The following is an 18809-nucleotide window of genomic DNA, read 5'->3' on the forward strand; positions in this document are numbered from 1 at the left end:
CAAAAAATTAACCAGGCACGGTTGCGCTTGCCTGTAGTCCCAGCTGTTCGGGAGGTGGAGGCAAGAGAATTCGCTTGAACCTGGGAGGCGGAGGTTGCAGTGAGCAGAGATCGTGCCATTGCACTCCAGCCTGGGCGACAGAGCAAGACTCCGTCTCAAAAAAAAAAAAAAAAAAAAAAAAACCTGAGCTAGGGTTGCAAATGGACGTACAGCAAAAATCATGTTTATCGAAGAATGCCTACCTTCCCTATATCATACTGAATGCATTTACCTTCATTGTTCTATTTAAATTTGTTTACCTTAACTATCTCACCTAATCCTTGTAAAAACTGTTACTTCCCTTTAAAATGATCCTTTGTGGTTTCTGTGGGGAGCCTCCGGCTCTGAAGACAGAGTTGGAGGGTGGTGAGAGTATTAGGCAAACAACAAAACACACACACAAATACATACCCACACTCCCACACACACCCCTAGAGGATATTCTGAGAAAAGAGGAGGCAAGGGTTGGCAGTGACTTGTGATGAAGAGGGTTGCGGTTGGAGACCAGAAGGGCGTGAAAGCAGCTGGGCGTGGTAGCTCATGCCTGTAATCCCAGCACTTTGGGAGGCCGAGGTGGATGGATCACCTGAGGTCAGGAGTTCGAGACCAACCTGACCAACATGGTGAAACCCTGTCTCTGCTAAAAATACAAAAATTAGCCTGGCGTGGTGGCAGGCACCTGTAATCCCAGCTACTTGGGAGGCTGAGGCAGGAGAATCACTTGAACCTGGGAGGCAGAGGTTGCAGTGAGCCAATTGTGCCACTGCACTCCAGCATGGGGGACAGAGTGAGACTGAACGTCAAAAAAAAAAAAAAAAAAAAGGGAGCATGAAAGTGATGAACCCCAGTTGAGGGAAGGGTACTGTTACTGCTCACTTCACTGAAGTGGGAACTGAGGCTCAGACGGGTGACAATGTTGTGCGAATATACTGATAGCTTGTAAGTAGCAGTGGCAGAACTGGAACCGCAGTCAGCCTGAATCCAGAGATGGAGGATCGGGAGCACAAGGAGTCTCTTCATGCTCCCACCTCCCTGTGTCATGGCATCATTTCTGCTTTGTGGTTTGACCCACTGAAAACAAAGCTGCATTGGCTGCACTGCACCAAGAATCACCTCGCTCCTTTTGAAATGTGCCAACCAGCTCCTCTATTGACTTGGAAGATGGGAACTCCATTGCTCCCAGTGACAGACACCAGCCTCACGGTGGGGCACAGTGTTTTGCAGCTAACAGCTCATGACCTACTTTTGCTGGTCATGTGCAAAACCTGTTTAGTGATCACACATGCAAAATTTTGTAGGTTTTTTTCTCCCTCATTATTCAGTGGATAATTTTCTTTCCTGATGGCAACTGGCCACTGGTAAAAGCCGCAGTTCAGGTTTTATAATTTTAATTTATCTGCTATCCAAAGGAGATTTGGATATTTTTTTTCTTCACTGAAAAAAAAAAAAGTATGGGAGATTATCTCTTGTAATTTAAAAGCAGCCAAATGGAGTTAGCTTTAAATTTCCATGATCGTTCCCCTTTGGGCAGAAATCATTTTATTAAAAAAATTTTTGTTTGTTTGTTTGTTTTCTTTGAGACAGAATCTCACTCCGTCGCCCAGGCTGGAGTGCAGTGGTGCAATCTTGGCTGACTGCAGCCTTCACCCCGCCTCTCCCTGGGTTCAAGTGATTCTCCTGCCTCAGCCTCCTGAGTAGCTGGGATTATAGGTGTGCACACCATGCCCGGCTAATTTTTTTTTTTTTTTTTTTTTTTGTATTTTTGGTAGAGACGGGGTTTCACCATGTTGCCCAGGCTGGTCTCAAATTCCTGACCTCAAAAGATCTGCCCACCTAGGCCTTCTAAAGTGCTGGGATTACAGGCGTGAGCCACCACAGCCAGCCTGGGCCCAGATTGTTTTAAGGAATATTCAGCCCCAAAATCTGGGGAGATAAACTCAGCATCCTTAAAGACCGAACTTAAGGCCGGGCACAGTGGCTCACGCCTGTAATCCCAGCACTTTGGGAGGCCAAGGCAGGCGGATCACGAGGTCAGGAGATGGAGACCATCCTGGCTATCATGGTGAAACCCCATCTCTACTAAAAATACAAAAAAATTAGCCGGGCGTGTTGGCGGGTGCCTGTAGTACCAGCTACTCAGGAGGCTGAGGCAGGAGAATGGCGTGAACCCGCAACAACTATATCCTATATTCATTTGTTCATTTGTTTATTCATCAAATGTTTCTTTATAACAGCTTTTTGGGATACAATTCACATACCATACACTTCACTCATTTAAAGTATAAAATTCAATGGCTTTTAATATATTTCCAGAGTTGTGCATCCATTACCACAGTCCATTGTAGAATGTTTTCATTACCCTAAAAAGAAATCCTACACCCCTTAGCCATTACTCTTCAGTCCCCACTCCACCGTCTTCCCCAACCCTAGGCAACCCCTAATCTACTTTCTGGCTCTGTAGATTTATCCACTGGGCATTTCAAATAAGTAGAATTGAGGCCAGGCACAGTGGCTCATGCCTGTAATCCCAACACTTGGGGAGGCTAAGTGGGGAGGATTGCTCAACATGGTGAAACCCCATCTCTAACAAAAATACAAAAACTTAGCCAGGCATGGTGGTGTGCGTCTGTGGTCCCAATTACTTGGGAGGCTGAGGTGGGAGAATTGCTTGAGCCTGGGGGGCAGAGGTTGCAGTAAGTTGAGATTGTGCCACTGCACTCCAGCCTGGGCAACTGAGTGAGACTCTGTCTTTAAAAAAAAAAAAATCAAATAAGTAGAATTGTATATGTGGTCTTGGCCAGGCATAGTGGCTCACGCCTGTAATCCCAGCACTTTGGAAGGCTGAAGCAGGAGGATCATTTGAGGTCAGGAGTTCAAACCCAGCCTGGCCAACATGGTGAAACCTGTCTCTACTAAAAATACAAAAATTAGCTGGGCATGGTCGTGCACATCTATAATCCCAGCTACTCAGGAGGCTAAGGCAGGAGAATCACTTGAACCCGGGAGGTGGAGGTTGCAGTGAGCCGAGATCATGCTGCTGCACTCCAGCCTGGGCAACAGAGCGAGACTCTGTCTCAAAAAAAAAAAAAAAAAAAAAAACCACGACCAGGTGCAGTGGCTTACGCCTGTAATCCCAGCAGTTTGGGAGGCCAAGGTGGGTGGATCACGAGGTCAAGAGATCGAGACCATCCTGGCCAACATGGTGAAACCCCATCTCTACTAAAAATACAAAAATTAGCTGGGCGTGGTGATGCATGCCAGTAGTCCCAGCTACTTGGGAGCCTGAGGCAGGAAAATCGCTTGAACCCAGGAGGCAGAGGTTGCAGTGAGCCGAGATCGCGCCACTGCACTCCAGGCTGGTGACAGAGTGAGACTCCATCTCAAAAAAAAAAAAAAAAAAGTGTTTTTTTTGTGACTAGTTTCATGTTTTAGGTTGGTGTAAAAGTAATTGTGGTTTTGCCATTATTTTCAATGGCAAAGACTGCAATTACTTTTGCACCAACCTAATAGCACAGTGTTTTCATGGTTCATCCATCTTGCTGTATGTATCAGTACTTCATTTCGCCAAATGTTTCTTGAGTGCATATTTTGTGCTGGGAGCTATTCTGCAAATGGGGATACAGTCATGAATAAGATATAGTTCCTGCCCCTCAAAGAACTTGATATAGAAGGGGACTGCTTAGGTACTGGTCATTGGCTGCCACCACTCTGTGACGTATGACCTTGGTTTTGATCAATCACTCCAGAATACTGACCTCTTTTCCCTTTCCCATGATGTGAGGGAGCTTATGAGAGTGAGCCTTCAAAATGCATCTTAGCCCCCCGCAGCCACAGCTTTGCATTTGCCCCAGCTGTCTCCTCAGACCCTTCCAAACAATCTGATACATGAAAGCACCACAAGATTTGAGTGTAGGTGGTAGAATCCTGTAAGAACCAAAAATTCTCAATACCAAGGTAGAATTGTACAGTTATTGATACCAAGGGGCTTCTGGAATGGTATTCCTCTATTTGCGGCTGGAAACTTACCCACTCCTCACCTAGAGGCCTGCTGTTTGACAGACACCTCAGACCTTTCTGTCTGAGCAGGAGGAAGCATCGTAGCCAGTCCATATCAATAGCAGTCTGAGGGAATTATGGGAATGGCAGTAACAACAGAAGGGCCAAGGGTAACCCACATGGCACTGGCTGCAGTTAGAGATGAATTCAGAATTAGGATAAGTTTGTTTTCTCCCCGAGTATGAGCATCAAGCTTCTGTGTCAACTTCTCCTCCCAATGCCATGCTTTCCCCACTGTACTGCAGCTGGTGCATATGTAGAAAAATTGTATGTATCCCAGAAAGCATCCCCTGATTTTGTAAACTATTCTCATTTTGTCCTGAAGATCAGGGTCCCAGCTTCCCCACACACATACCTATGCATCTGATCAGAACTGCAAATGGAGGTGGTAGAGACTTCAAGGCAGTTACTATTGCTAGAAGAGGAACTGCCCTCTCCCATTTCACTGCCAGGCTTACTTTATTCAGGACACTGAAGTCTGGGGACGGGCTGCAGAAGCAGGCTCCAGTCTGTGATGATGTGTGCGTAAAAGAATGTAATCCACATGCAGCTGGAAGCCGGAGCCTGTTCAGGGGCATGGTGTCTCCACATGCGCCTGCCTTATGTGCTGCAAGCATCATGGCCAGGCCCTGGGGCAGCAGGTGTGAGCTGGAAAAACAGGAAAAGAAAAAGCAAACAGACTCCATGACAGCAGCCAAGCCAGAGATCCCCTCCACCTCACATATTCCTGCAGCAACTGGAGTAGTTCTTTTATCCCCAGATGATCACCACAGCATCTCCCACTCCCCATCCTCCATGGACTGGAAGCTTTCTGGATGGTTAAGAGCATGCAGCTGGAACCAGACTTCTTGAGTTCAAATCCTGGTTCCACAATATACTAGCTGTGCCCTTGAGAAAGGTATTTAATTTGAGCCTGTTTCCTCACTTGTAAAATGGGAATAATAATAGTTGTAATGATTGAAGGAGAAGTATATGATGTGCTTAAAATGGTGGCTGGCACAGAGTAAACTTGTCATAATCGTTAGAAATGGTAATATTAACCTTGATCTAGAAGAACACAGGCCCCATGGCATTAGAAAGATCTAGTGTACATCCCACCTGTGCCCCATTAACTGGATGACCTTGAGGATATCTCTTAACTTCTCTGAGCCCTGTTTTTATATCTGTAAAATGGGGATGATAATAATAATAGTAACTAACTCATAGGGTGTTTGTAAGATTTCAGTAACACCAACAAAACCATGAACATTGCTTACCACATTGTAGACATTAAATCAATAATAATTTTTCTTTTAGATGAAGTCTTGCTCTGTTGCCCAGGCTGGAGTGCAGTGGTGTGATCTTAGCTCGCTGCAACCTCTGCCTCCTGGGTTCAAGTGATTCTTGTGCCTCAGCCTCCCAAGTAGCTAGGATTATAGATGCCCGCCACCACGCCTTGCTAATTTTTTGTATTTGTAGTAGAGACGGGGGTTTCACCATGTTGGCCAGGCTGGTCTCGAACTCCTGACCTCAAGCGATCTGCCTACCTCAGCCTCCCAAAATACTGGGATTACAGGCATGAGCCACCACGCCTGGCCAGTAGTAATTTCTTGCTGTTACAATTATGTTGGTATTATTAATAGTACCAGATTAAAAGAAAAATGAGATGTTCCTGGGTTTCCAAAGGCAATGCTTCCTGGCCTTTTTGCACTTCACAGCAATCAGAAAATAATATATAACAAAAATCTCCAGTAAAGACAAGACTTCTTGTGATTGGCCTGCAGGCTCTGGCCTCCTCCCAGCTGGGCCAAGGGGACCATCACATCTGTAAGTCATTTGAGGCCGAAGTGACAAAGGGTTGGGAAGCTCTGCTCCAAGGTTGAAGATTTAAAGCACTGGTTCTCAAACTTGAGCATGCATCAGAGTCACCTGCAGGGCTTGTTAAACCACACATGGCCGGACCACATCCCCAGAGTTCAGTAGGTTTAGGGCGGGGCTCAATAATTTATATTTCTAAAAAATTCCCAGGTGATACTGATGGTCTGGGAAACACACGTTGAGAACCACTGATTTTAAAGTATTGCCTGCCTTTTTTTTTTTTTTTTTTTTTTTTGAGATAGAGTCTTGCTCTGTCACCAGGCTGGAGTGCAGTGGCATGATCTGAGCTCACTGCAACCTCCGCCTCCCAGGTTCAAGCGATTCTCTCGCCTCAGCCTCCCAAGTAGCTAGGACTACAGGCACGCACCACCATGCCTGGCTAATTTTTGTATTCTTAGTAGAGACTGGGTTTCACATTGTTGGCCAGGATGGTCCCAATCTCTTGACCTTATGATCTGCCTGCCTCGGCCTCCCAAAATGCTGGCATTACAGGCATGGGCCACCGCACCCGGCTGTATTGCCTGCATTCTTATTCTGGCTGGGCATGGTGGCACACGCCTGTAATCCCAGCACTTTGGGAGGCAAAGGCAGGTGGATCACTTGAGGTCAGGAGTTCGAGACCAGCCTGGCCAACATGGTGAAACCCCGTCTCTACTAAAAAGAAACCCCATCTCTACTAAATACAAAAATTAGCTGGGTGGGGTGGCACGCACCTATGGAATCCCAGCTACTCAGGAGGCTGAGGCAGGAGAACTGCTTGAACCCGGGAGGCAGAGGTTGCAGTGAGCTGAGATCGCACCATTGCACTCCAGCCTGGGTGACATAGCAAGACTCTGTCCCCCCAAAAAAAAATTATTTAAAAAATTTTATTATTTTTTGAAATGAGGTCTTGTTCTGTCACACAGGCTGGAGTGCAGTGGTGCATTCATAGCTCACTACAGCCTCAAACTCCTGTGCTCAAGTGATTTTCCCACCTCAGCCTCCTGAGTAGCTAGGACCATAGGCACGTTCTACAAAGCCCAGCTAATTTTTTATTTTGTAGAGATGGGGGCAGTGATCTTGCTGTGTTGCTCAGGCTGGTCTCGAACTCCTGGCCTCAGGCATTCCTCCTGCCTCAGCTTTCCGTAAATTATTTTATTTTATTTTATTTTATTTTAAGATGGGGTCTTGCTGTGTTGCTGGGGCTGGACTCAAACTCCCAGGCTCAGGCAATTTTCCTGCCTCCGCCTCCCAAGTAGCTGGGACTACAGGTGCACACCACCACACCCAGCTAAGAACTTTTTTATAAAGAATTCCTACAAATTGGCTGGGCACAGTGGCTCATGCCTGTAATCCCAGCACTTTGGGAGGCCGAGGCGGGTGGATCACCTGAAGTCAGGAGTTCAAGACCAGCCTGGTCAACATAGTGAAACCTCCTCTCTACTAAAAATACAAAAAAATTAGCCGGGCATGGTGGCGGGCGCCTGTAATTCCAGCTACTTGGGAGGCTGAGGCAGGAGAATCACTTGAACCCGGGAGGTGGAGATTGCAGTGAGCCGAAACCGTGCCACTGCACTCCAGCCTGGGCAACAAGAATGAAACTCTGTCTCAAAAAAAAAAAAAAAAGAATTCCTACAAATCAATAAGAAAAAGATTAAGGATCTCAGTAGAAAAATAGTCCAAAGATATAAACAGGCAATGCACAGAAGAACATTAGTAATAAACCTTTGGGCATATTTTCATGCCCACACTCACTAGTAATCAGGAAACTCCCAACTAAATTGAGATACCACTTCATACCTATCAAATTGGCAAAAATTTTAAAGTCTCATAATACAAATATTGGTGAGGATGTGAAATAGTGGGAACTCTCATAAACTGTGTGTGGGAGTGTAAATTGTTACAATTACTTTCAGACAATTTAGGCAAATTTTTAAAGTTCAAGAGCTACTCCTGGGAATAAGGAAACATGCAGTATTGTTTGTAATAGCCGCCATTGGAACAATCTGCACGTCCCTCTGCTGAAGGAAAGAATAAAGTGTGGCATATTCATACCATAGTTGTGGAATTCTTTCCAGCAGCTAAAATGAATAGCTATATATGCATCAATCCTGATGAATCTCAAAATATCAAAGTTACAGAATGACACAGAGTTTGAGAAAAAGCAAAACAAAGCTATATAATGTTTTAAGAACACAGACATTTGCATGAGTTAATTATAGTATAAAGACATGCAGAGGAATGCTAGACTCCCAAGTTTTAGTAAATCATGGTGATCCCCCCAGGAAGAAAGGTAGAGGATAGGATGAGGGAGGGGTGCACAGGTGGCTGAAATGGTATATGTAATGCTGCATTTTACAAAGCTTTTAAAAACTGAAGCAAGGATAGTAAGACGTTATGGTCTGATAAAATTGGCTAGTGGGGACACAAGTGTTTGTTACATTATTCTCTGTAGTTTTCTGAGGTTCTAAACATTTCCTTTAAATAAAAAATGACGGGGGGATTAGGTAGAGAGCAATGAGAGCAAAAAGCATTTCAGGGAAAGTAAGCAGCATGGAAAAGAAGCTAGGCTCTCATCAATGATGGTCTGGAGGAACCAAGAGAAGCCAGTAGGTCTGGAATTTGAGGCATTTGAGGGCAAAGGGAGGGAAAGTGGGGCTTTACAGGCCATACATTGGGTTTGGGTCTTTATTCTAAGGTCTGTGGACCAGTTCACCCCTAGCTCTCAGGCTTCTTGGGAGGTTCCAGAGTAATGACACCTTCAGGCTGTCTACAGGGAAGCAGCAGCACCCAGGCCAAAGCTTCCAGTCCTTCTGGGGGCAGCTGCTCTAACAAACACTCAGGCTGGGAGAAGGGAAAGGGGCAGCAGGAAGGCTTCATTACCACGGGACAGCACAGAGTCCACTCTTTCTTACCAGAAGTGGCTGCAGGTGGTCTCGGAACTGTGACTAGCGTCAGAGAGGCCTGTATTTGAATTATAGCTTTTTCGCTCCTAGTTTGTAACCTGCGTCAGGTTTCTTAATTCCTCTGAATGTCTGCGTTCTCCATAAAGATACTCACTGAACCGACCTCATAGGATTAATACGAGCAGAAAATGAACTTATGAGTGTGTAGTGCTGACAGAGTAAGCCCTTGGTGAATATTCACTATTATTATCATCATCATCATATTGTTTCCCACACCCTCTGGATCAAGCGTCTTAGGCATTTCAGGGCAAGTAGGGTTTGGGGTACCCTGGAGGTGCGGGCTGGAGCTAGGGCAGAGCAATGACCTGGACACCCCACACCACTTCAAGGCCCTAGGCTAGAGGCAGCTTGTGCAGCACGAGTGTGCCTCCAACACAGTCCAGAAGAGGAGCAACCCTCAGGAAATGGCCCAGGACACCTTCATAGCGGCCTTTTTCCTCCCACCTGGAGAAGGTAACCAGACATCGTGTCATCGCTGCTTCTCTCATGGCCCTGACATTCAAACAAAAACCCTAGAGGTGCACTGTGAGCCCAAACAGACATGGGGACACCCTTCAGCCACCCCATGACTGACACCTTGACCTGGGGACACCCTTCAGCCACCCCATGACTGACACCTTGACCTGAGGACACCCTCCAGCCACCCCATGACTGACACCTTGACTTGGGGACACCCTTCAGCCACCCCATGACTGACACCTTGACTTGGGGACACCCTCCAGCCACCACATGACTGACACTAGTCATGTGACCTCCTCAAAGAAGTCCAGTCATGGAAAGTGGCTCTTCTTTCTGGCCGTGGCTGAGGGCTGGCTTCCCCCAAAAGTAAACTGGAAACTAGATCGCTGGCTTCTGCCTGAGACCTCTGCCTGGTGGATGCTGGCAGCACGCATTTCCTCTGGGCTCTATTTTTATTTGCTCTTTTGGGCTCTCCCAGCACTTTAAACCAGATAGAATATACTTACTGATTACAGCCGGCGCTCATTCTGAGCGCCTGTTAGACACTAGCATATATAACATCATCATGCTGACTCTCCACAAGAATCCTGGGAAACAGGAACTATGATTATATCCTCTTCACAGATGAGGAAACTGAGGCTCAGAGGGAAATTGTCACTTGGCCAGTGAGTAGTGGAACTGGGACTTAATCCTGGGGTCAACTAATCCAGAACTTCAGGAAAACGGGTGCAGCCCGTGCCACTAGACCAGGGAAGCTGACCCTAATTAGGGGTGAATAGGAAGTTGGCAAGTCAGTAGGTTCAGGCTGGAAGCTGTTGCTTCCTTGGCACCCTTAGAACTCCCAGCCAGACTGCCTATCCCAGCTGCTGGAAGTCAGCAGGGGAGGGAGAAAGTGGCCAGTCTCTCAGACCAGCCACGTGCTCTTTCTCCACTCCAGTTGCCTGTCCTAGGCTCCACCCCACACATGGTTCTGCTCAGCACAGCCTGAACCAAAGTGCCTCTACTTCTCCCCAAGAGTCCCTCTCTCTAGCCCGGAGGCATGGTCCGCAAGAGTCCCTCCATGATCCAATAGATTTGTGCAGATTTTCACTGGCAGCAGCTCCCTGTTGGCTCCACTTCAAAGCAGGGGCGGCCGGGCACCTCCAGGTGTCAGAAGCAGCTGGCACGTTAGCAGAAGGCCTCTGGCAGGAAGGGGTGTTGAGCCAACTGCCAGCAACTGGAAAACAGCACATGGGGATGACCTCGTCTCCAAGAAGATTCTTTCCCGAGCCCTCTGGGAGTGGCAATGAGCTTGAGTTCAGAAGGAAGGAGCTGTCTGTGGGGATAGAAGGGTTGCAGGCAAAGGCAAAGAGGCAAAGACAGACCAGGAGCTTCCTGCTTGCCTTTTCCCATAGTTCTGCTGAGATTCCAAAGCAAGATGCAGATGCCCACAGCCAGAAAGATCCCATAGGTGGGTTAAAGACACAGATGCCTAGAACTTTCATGGTCTCAGCATTCATTTGGAGACAGACAGCACAGCATATGGTGTGATTAAAAGCACCTTTCAGTAAGTCTTCTGCAGCCATAGACCTCTGAACATCAAACTGTCCCCCCACTAGATTTAACACTAACAGGAGGAGCTGTTAGTTCTGTCCACCCTTGGGACAACACTGTCAGAGCTGGAAGAAGCCCTTTGGGAAGTATGAGCCTTCAAACTTCTGCTTGAACATTTCTGGCAATACACATCTCATTCCTTTACAAATCAGCCACAATCCTAGAACTAAGCAGCTTGAAAACGTCTCTAGAGCCAACCTCTAGATCCCCGTGGCATCTCCCCAAGAGGCAGTCCTTTGAGAGTTGGGTCTCAGCCTTCACTTCCTCCCTAGTCTTCACTTCTAAGCAAAAGATCTAAATGCAGTCATTTATCCAGTATCCTGGTTTTTAGACTGTCCATCAGCCTGACCCTCTTCTCCAGGACTCTAGTTTACTCCCCTTAAACGGACTGTCCAGACCTGAAAGTAGTAGTATTTGAATGACAGCTCTTTTGCTCCTAGCTTGTAACCTTCGCCAAGTTTCTTAATCCCTCTGAATGTCTGCATTCTCCATAAAGATTGTAAGTATCTTTATGAGAGGGATTAAGAAACTGCTCCAGGTGTCACCTGGCCAGAGGAAAAGGGGACCGTGGCTTCTCTCACTCATTTGTTCATGCATTTCTTCATTCAATAGACGTTGACTGAGTGCCTACTATGTGCCAGACACCATACCAGAGTCAAGCCACAAGCAGGGAGACAGAGGTGTCACTTGGTAGATCTTATGTTCCCAGGACAAAGACAACAGTGTGAGGAGGTTTCCGAGAACTGCAGAAGCCAGTAGCAGGGAGGCCTATTCTAGGCTGGGTTAGAAAAGGTGCTTTCCTCTTTCATCTTCCCCAAGAGATGCTGTGGAGTCTTCAGCCTGAAGAATATGGAGATATCCGGTAGGTGAGGAGGAGGCATGGAGGGCAGGGAGCATCATGGGTAGAAGGGACAGGGAGCATTATGGCTAGAGGGACAGACTTGTCTGGAAGGCATGAGTAAGGACAGCTTCAGGGAAGATGGAAGGACTAGTGTGGCCAGAATGCAGTGGGGGAGTCGAGGGAGGCAGGGGGCAGATGGAGCTGGCTCACAGGCCAGATCCAAATGGGGGAACGTGTCCTAAGGGCAATGGGAAGACTGTGAAGGTTTTTTTTTTTTTTTTTTTTTTGACATGGAGTCTTGCTCTGTCATCCAGGCTGGAGTGCAGTGGCACAAGCTTGGCTCACTGACATGGCCACCTCCCAGGTTCAAGCGATTCTCCAGCCTCAGCCTCTTGAGTAGCTGGGATTACAGGCATGAGCCACTGTGCCCGGCCTCTGTGAAGAGTTTCCAACACAATGGTAAAATGGTCACATTCACATTTTAGGAAAATCTTTCTGCCCACAGGATGGATACTCAATTAGAAGAAGGCTCACGCCTGTAATCCCAACACTTTGGGAGGCCTAGGTGGGCAGCTCATGAGGTCAAGAGATCAAGACCATCCTGGCCAACATGGTGAAACCCCGTCTCTACTAAAATACAAAAATTAGCTGGACATGCTGGCGCACGCCTGTAGTGCCAGTACTACTCGGGAGGCTGAGGCAGGAGAATCGCTTGAACCTAGGGGGCAGAGGTTGCAGTGAGCCACTGCACTTCAGCCTGGTGACAGAGTGAGACTCCGTCTCAAAAAAAAAAAAGCAAGAGGAGTAGTTGCAGGGAAACTGGGTAGGAGGTCATGCCATCATCAAGAAAAGAGAGGTGAAGGCTGGGGGTAGGATGGTGGCTGTGGACGTGGAAAGAAGTAGATGGATTCAAGAGAAATTTCAGCAATAGCATTGATAGGACTTGGTGACTGGTTGATTGGCTTGGAGCAGAGGGTGGCGGGGGGGGAAGTTTCCAGGATGTCTAGTATGCCCAGCGTTTCTGGTTGAGGAGAGTCATAGCCGGTGTTGCTGTTAACACAAGCTCGGATCCATTTGGCTTTTTAAAAGGTAGCCAGACTTACTTCTTGCAGTTGAAAAAAAAACCCTCAGTCCTTTATACAGGTGCTGCTGGGATCCAGCCACATGTCCCCCAGAAAGAAAGCCCTCGCCTCTGTCTGCACCTGCTTCACTCGCCCCCTACTCCCTCCTGCTCGGCATATGTTTCAGCTCCCCAGTCTCTGAGCCTCAGACTCTTCACCTGTAGAATGGAAATAACAATAAGACCCACCCGTAGGACTGTTGTAGAATAAAATTTAATTAATGTAGTCAAATGCCTTAATAGCCTGCCATGAGGTAGGGTACTCAGGAAAGATACCTGCCTCTATAGGTGGATCACTTGAGGTCAAGAGTTCGAGACCAGCCTGGCCAACATGGTGAAACCCTGTCTCTACTAAAAATACAAAAATTAGCCGGGCATGGTGACAGGCATCTGTAATCCCAGCTGCTAGGGAGGCTGAGGCAGGAGAATCACCTGAACCTAGGAGGCGGAGGTTGCAGTGAGCCGATCTGCACCACTGCACTCCAGCCTGGGCAACAGAGCAAGACACACACACAAAAAAATGCCTCTATTGTTACCCGTATTAAGGGCACCTGCAGGGCTGCCCTGCTCTGACGGACACTCCTACCCTCCCACGGTGTGCGCCCCCTCTTCTGTAACGGCCCATCTCCAAAGGGACTGCTGATGTTTGAGGTCAAGATGGCCCCTAGCAGAAAGCTGCAGACCACTTCTGAGGCTGGAAGGGTGTGCCCTGTTTATAGCTTCTAGTCCCATCTGTGGCTGAAAGAGGAAGATGCTAGTGGCACTCAGCATTAAGGCTTCCGCGAGGCTGCGAGGCAGGGGTAGCCCTTTGGGAAGTATGAGCTCAAGCTTCTGCTCCGAGGCAGGCTCTGGAATGGGCCTATTGGTGAGAATTGCAAATGGAGGTAACTTCTGTAATTAGACAGTGGTGATAGTGGTGCTACTTTGTGAATATACTAAAAAACTGAATTGTACGCTTTTAAAGGGTGACTTTTATGGTGTTTCATTATATCACAATGTAAATAAATAATAGTAAGTGGAAGTTGCTGCTATGGGAGTGTTGTGTTCCAACTGATGATCAACAGAAGCCATGGAACATGGGGAAAGCCTTGGGCTCCCTGGTGGTTTCCTGCTTGGGGATATTCACAGCCCAGTGCTGTTCTGTCGTAATTCACTTTAGACTATTGGGGCTCCAGCTGTCCTGAGAACAGGGCAGTAAAGGAAAGTCAGTGGCTTCTCATGTCCAGAGCCTTTGCCTGCCCTGCTGAGCCTGCCAAGGAAAAGCTTTGAGGTGCTGGTGGCCCTTGCTCCCTGAGCGCTCCCGGGGGAGCTCACTCTTCCTCTGCAGTTTGGAGGTCTTTGCTAACCCCAGTCCTCTCTAGCTGCCCGCTCTCTGCTGTCTCCCTGCTCCCTCAATCCAGATGTCAAAACAGATTCTGCCATCTGGGTGGGGAGGGAGCTGTTCTGCTGCCTGGGTTTTCCTTGGGTTATGAGATGGGGTAACCACTTAGCCTTTGGCACTGCACTTAGTCCTGTGAACTACTGACAGAGGGACCAGGGCACCCTCTTGTGGCCCTCAGCGGCACTGCTTCTTCCCGCCCTCCAGCCTTGAATTTTTTCCAGCTGGAATTCTAGTGTTGAACTCTGGTGGTGGAGGCAGCTGTCGTTCTCCCCAGGAGATGCCTAACATATCAGTAACAAGAAAGAAAATAAATCAGCCACAGAAACTAGGAGGTAAAATGTTAGTGTTTTTGCTCTGCAGCTTTATTTTCAAAGAGGCAGTGTGGTCTCATGGAAGATGTGTGGCCTGTGGAGTCCAGCAAGCTCCCCAGCTGTGTGTGTGACTTTGGCAGGCTGACCTCTGAGCCTCAGACTCTTCACGTGTAGAATGGAAATAATAAGACCCACCTGTAGGATTGTTGTGGTATAAAATTTAACGAATGCAGTTAAATACCTCAATAGCCTGCCACGCAGTAGGGTACTGAGGAAATGGCACCTGCTTCTATTGTTATCTGTATTACAATAAAGACTAGGCAGGGAACCACTGTCTCTCTTCAGGAAGATCGCAGCAAAGGGAGTGGCACCACAATATCGTAGTCTCTGTGAAGCCCTTTCCCCAGCAGTGAGCAATCCTGGCTTTCTCTGGGGCTGATCCAGTTGCCAGTCTGGGAAACCTCTGACTCAGGGAAGTGGAGAGAGATTTAGAAAAATACGAGAGAGCAAAAGAAAGCTTTTTTTGGTTTTTTTTGACAGGGTCTCTCTCTGTCTCCCGGGCTGGAGTGCAGTGGTGTGATCTCCGCTCACTGCAACCTCCGCCTCCCAGGTTCAAGCGCTTCTCCTGCTTCAGCCTCCTGAGTAGCTGGGACTACAGGTGCCCACCACGCCCAGCTAATTTTTCTATTTTTAGTAGAAGTGGGGTTTCACCATGTTGGCCAGGCTGGTCTCGAACTCCTGACCTCAAATGATTCACCCATCTCGGCCTCCCAAAGTGCTGGGATTACAGGCATGAGCCACTGCGCCTGGCCAAAAACAACTGAAAAAAGAAAGAAAGAAAGATAAAGCCAGAAGGACCTGATCAGAAACAGACTGGGGGCCCGCCCCACCCCATCTGATAGCTTGGCGCCTGCCTGGCATGTGATGGAGCCCAGCAAGCGCTCGTTTCCTTCTCTTCTTGTCCTGGCTCAGATGAGGTGCTGAGCGGAGGATGAACATAGCCTTGGTCGGATCCCTTTATGAGTCAGACGGTTTTCTTCCTGTGAGGTGGGTCCTCAGTGGGAGGGACTAGAGACAGGAAAACTGTTGGGTGGGCAACCTGTGAACATGGATGCAAGGAGGAGCAGGGCGGCAGCACAAGATGAGTGTGGGTTTTGACCCTCACAAGTGCAGATTCCCCAATAGCTCTTTGCCCTCTCCCCTTGTCTGCCATCTGTGCCCCAGGGTGGCGGTGTCTGTCGCTGTTCTGGCCCTTTGGTAGCTTATTAAATCTCAGTACCACTTGCCAAGACCCTTTAAACCCCTTAGCTGTTCTTTTTGCCTTTTCTGATCAGCTGTATTTATTCTGAACTAAATGGTCCTCACGGCAGAATGAAAGGATTTACTGCTTAAGTATATGAAAAGAAACCTTGGCTGCATTACAGTTGCACCCTCTCCTCGCCACCCCCTGCCCATGCTCCATCCGCTAGCTGGTGCCACTGAGACTGAACCGGGAGCCCGCTCTGGGTACAGTGTGGTCAGTTCAGTTTGGTGGCAGAGTCCAATTGATGGAGCAGTGAGGTGACTGGGAGGAGCTTGCTTTTGGGAGCCCTCTCCTAAATGTCCTGCTGCCCCAGGGGAGACTGGCGGCCCAGGAACAGCTCTCTCTCTCCCTCTCCCCCGCACTTTTCCCTTCCTCCCTCTCCCTCTCTCCCTCCCCTCCTTAAACCTCTCCCCCATTCTCTCTCTCAGATTCTCTCTCTTTCCCCTTCAGGATTGTGCTCATGGACGATGCCATGGACTGCTTGATGTCTTTTTCAGATTTCCTCTTTGCCTTCCAGATCCAGTTTTACTACTCAGGTGAGTGTTCCGGGGCTCCATCTGGCTCCGCACAGGACCCTGTCTCCCTGTCCCGCCCTGCTGCCCTGCCCATCTGTGTGCCTGGCACACACGTTTCTCTTCCCCACTTCCTTTGGGGGCGTGCTTCACTGCGAGTCGCTAACAGGATGTCTAGCGTTCAGTGGTGGTCACAAGATTCAGTCTGCAGAGCCGACTTCCTCAGCCTCCTGAAGACACTGAACACCGCAGTGTTTTCAGTCAGCAACGCAACAAATCAGTTTAAGTGATAATGACAATAACAACATCCATAGCATCCACAGCATTCACTGCTTACTGAAAACTTACTATGTCCCAGGCACAGCACTGATTTTAATCTTGACAACAGCCTTGAGAGAGAGTCCTTTCAGAGACAAGCTCACAGAAGTAGTAGCCAGTCATGCAGCTCATAAGTGGTGGAGACCAGACCTGAAGGCTGACTCCAAAGCCAGCGTTCCCAACCTCGCTGCTATTTTACTGCCTTCAAGGGTCTCTCCCTTGGCAACTGATCGTGCGTTTGGGTGCACATTCTCCTCCACCCCACAGCTTTAAAAAAGCATACACCAGTCCTTTGTCACACTCCCACTCTGCTCCCCAATTCACCCAGCTGCACCCTTAAGTCTCTCTGGAATCAGATGGAATAAATATAGACAAATAAATATAAATATACACCAGCTCACCCACAGAGACATCAAATGGAGTGCCGGGTTTACAAATTGCTGACTGTGTTCATAAACAAACTTGCTTAAAACAGGCTCTTCCAGTAAATAGAAGGCTGTCCTTAGATCCTAGAGGTGGCCTTCCTGCCAACTGGTGTCCCCAGCCAGCCCTGGCCTCATTTGGGCGCCACATTCTGTTTACTTGATGGCAGCCCAAGGGCTGTACAGTTAGGGGCTGGAGCCTGGGGTCTCGCCACCTGCTCTTAGCAGCACCAGTCATTTCCCATTTCTCTGAAGCTCTTGGGCCCTAGAGAAGGAGCAGCCATGTCTGGGAGAACATTTTCCCCTCACTGTCTCCCCAGCCCTCTTCTCACAGCACCCCCAGAGGGATGGGACAGCCACCACATTGGGCTGGGAGCATTACTGACACTGCCCAGCGGTGTGTGTAGAGACGAGATGGGCCATAAGTCAGCAGTTCTAACAATGGCTCAACTACGAAATTTGAAAACCATTTCAAATGACTGACTCATCAGCAGCTTTCAGGCTTTCTCTGTTCCTCGCTGTTATTCCAACACGCTTTCTTGAGGTAGAGAGGCAGGTGGCCACACAACATGGGGCTTACCAGTGGGAGCATACTCATGTTCACTCCTCCAAAAAATATTTATGGCCTTAATATGTGCCAAGCACAGTGCTAGGCAGGAGAGGCCAACAAGGCATGACCCCGCCTTTGTGCATTCCAGCAAGGAGACAGATTAGACAATTAATGACACAGAAAGCTCCTCACTGGCTAAGTGCCAGAAAAAAAAAAGCCTATGGTGCTATGAAAGTGTGCAGTGGCAGGTCTCACCTGGTCCAGGAACAACTGAGCCAAGGATGGGACATTTGAGCAAAAACACAGATTAGTGTCATCTCTCATCAATGTGTTGTCAAACAAGGTTGAGAACTTCTGCTCTCAGGACACCATGCCCTGAGCACTGAGGCTGGTGTGGAACTGGGCTGACAGAGAAGGGAGGACATAGTGAACAGACAAAACATGTCCTCCCTGCCTGAGCCGTCCACACCCACACCCCACCCCCACGGTTCCAGAATTCCTGGACAGTGTGGCTGCCATCTATGAGGACCTGCTGTCAGGCAAGAACCCCAACACAGTGATTGTGCCGACGTCGTCCAGTGGGCAGCACCGCCAACGACCTGCCTTGGGCGAGGCCGGCATGCTGGAGGGCGTGGAGGCGTCGCTGTTCTACCAGTGTCTGGAAAACCTGTGTGATCGGCACAAGTACAGGTGAGGAACGGGCATGCAGCCCCCAGCCCCCCAGCCCCAGGGGGTCGGACTGCTGGCTGCGGAACAGAGCTCCGCAGGATGTTCTGCGCAGCCCAGGCATTCTAGAGCCCTTGCTGGTCATAATGTAACAGTGCCATTTGCCCCCAAACCAGTTGTTGACTGAAAGGCTCTCAATTAGCTCACTTCAAAAGGACTGCTTTCACTCAGGCAAGACCACTGTAGTTGACCAATTTACTGGGTGACAGACTGGCCTTAACATTTTAGAGAGAAGGAAAGAGTACTCCTTGTATAAAACTTTTCTACACAAAGAGAGGGGTAAGCTGTCCTGTGTGGCACAAGTACCCTTAGGGACTGAGCAACAGGTTTGGTTTCCTGTAGCCATTTCCCACCCCCACTCCCCACCCCGGTGAAA

The 18809-nt window shown here is 48.5% G+C and overlaps 1 protein-coding gene across 5 annotated transcripts in view; it reads left to right on the forward strand.

Moving 5' to 3' along the window:
• The window catches only part of CSTPP1 (centriolar satellite-associated tubulin polyglutamylase complex regulator 1), a 220960-nt gene that overhangs the window by 197576 nt on the left and 4575 nt on the right, over positions 1-18809 (forward strand). For all 5 annotated transcript variants that reach the window (XM_008968125.6, XM_034932501.3, XM_008968124.3 and 2 more), the window contains 2 exons: positions 16356-16441; positions 18202-18397. In XM_008968125.6, the coding sequence (XP_008966373.2) occupies positions 16356-16441; positions 18202-18397 (282 nt within the window). The remainder of the gene's footprint in view (positions 1-16355; positions 16442-18201; positions 18398-18809) is intronic.

This window comes from Pan paniscus, chromosome 9 (assembly GCF_029289425.2).
Source record: "Pan paniscus chromosome 9, NHGRI_mPanPan1-v2.0_pri, whole genome shotgun sequence".
NCBI classification, from domain to species: Eukaryota; Metazoa; Chordata; class Mammalia; order Primates; family Hominidae; genus Pan; species Pan paniscus.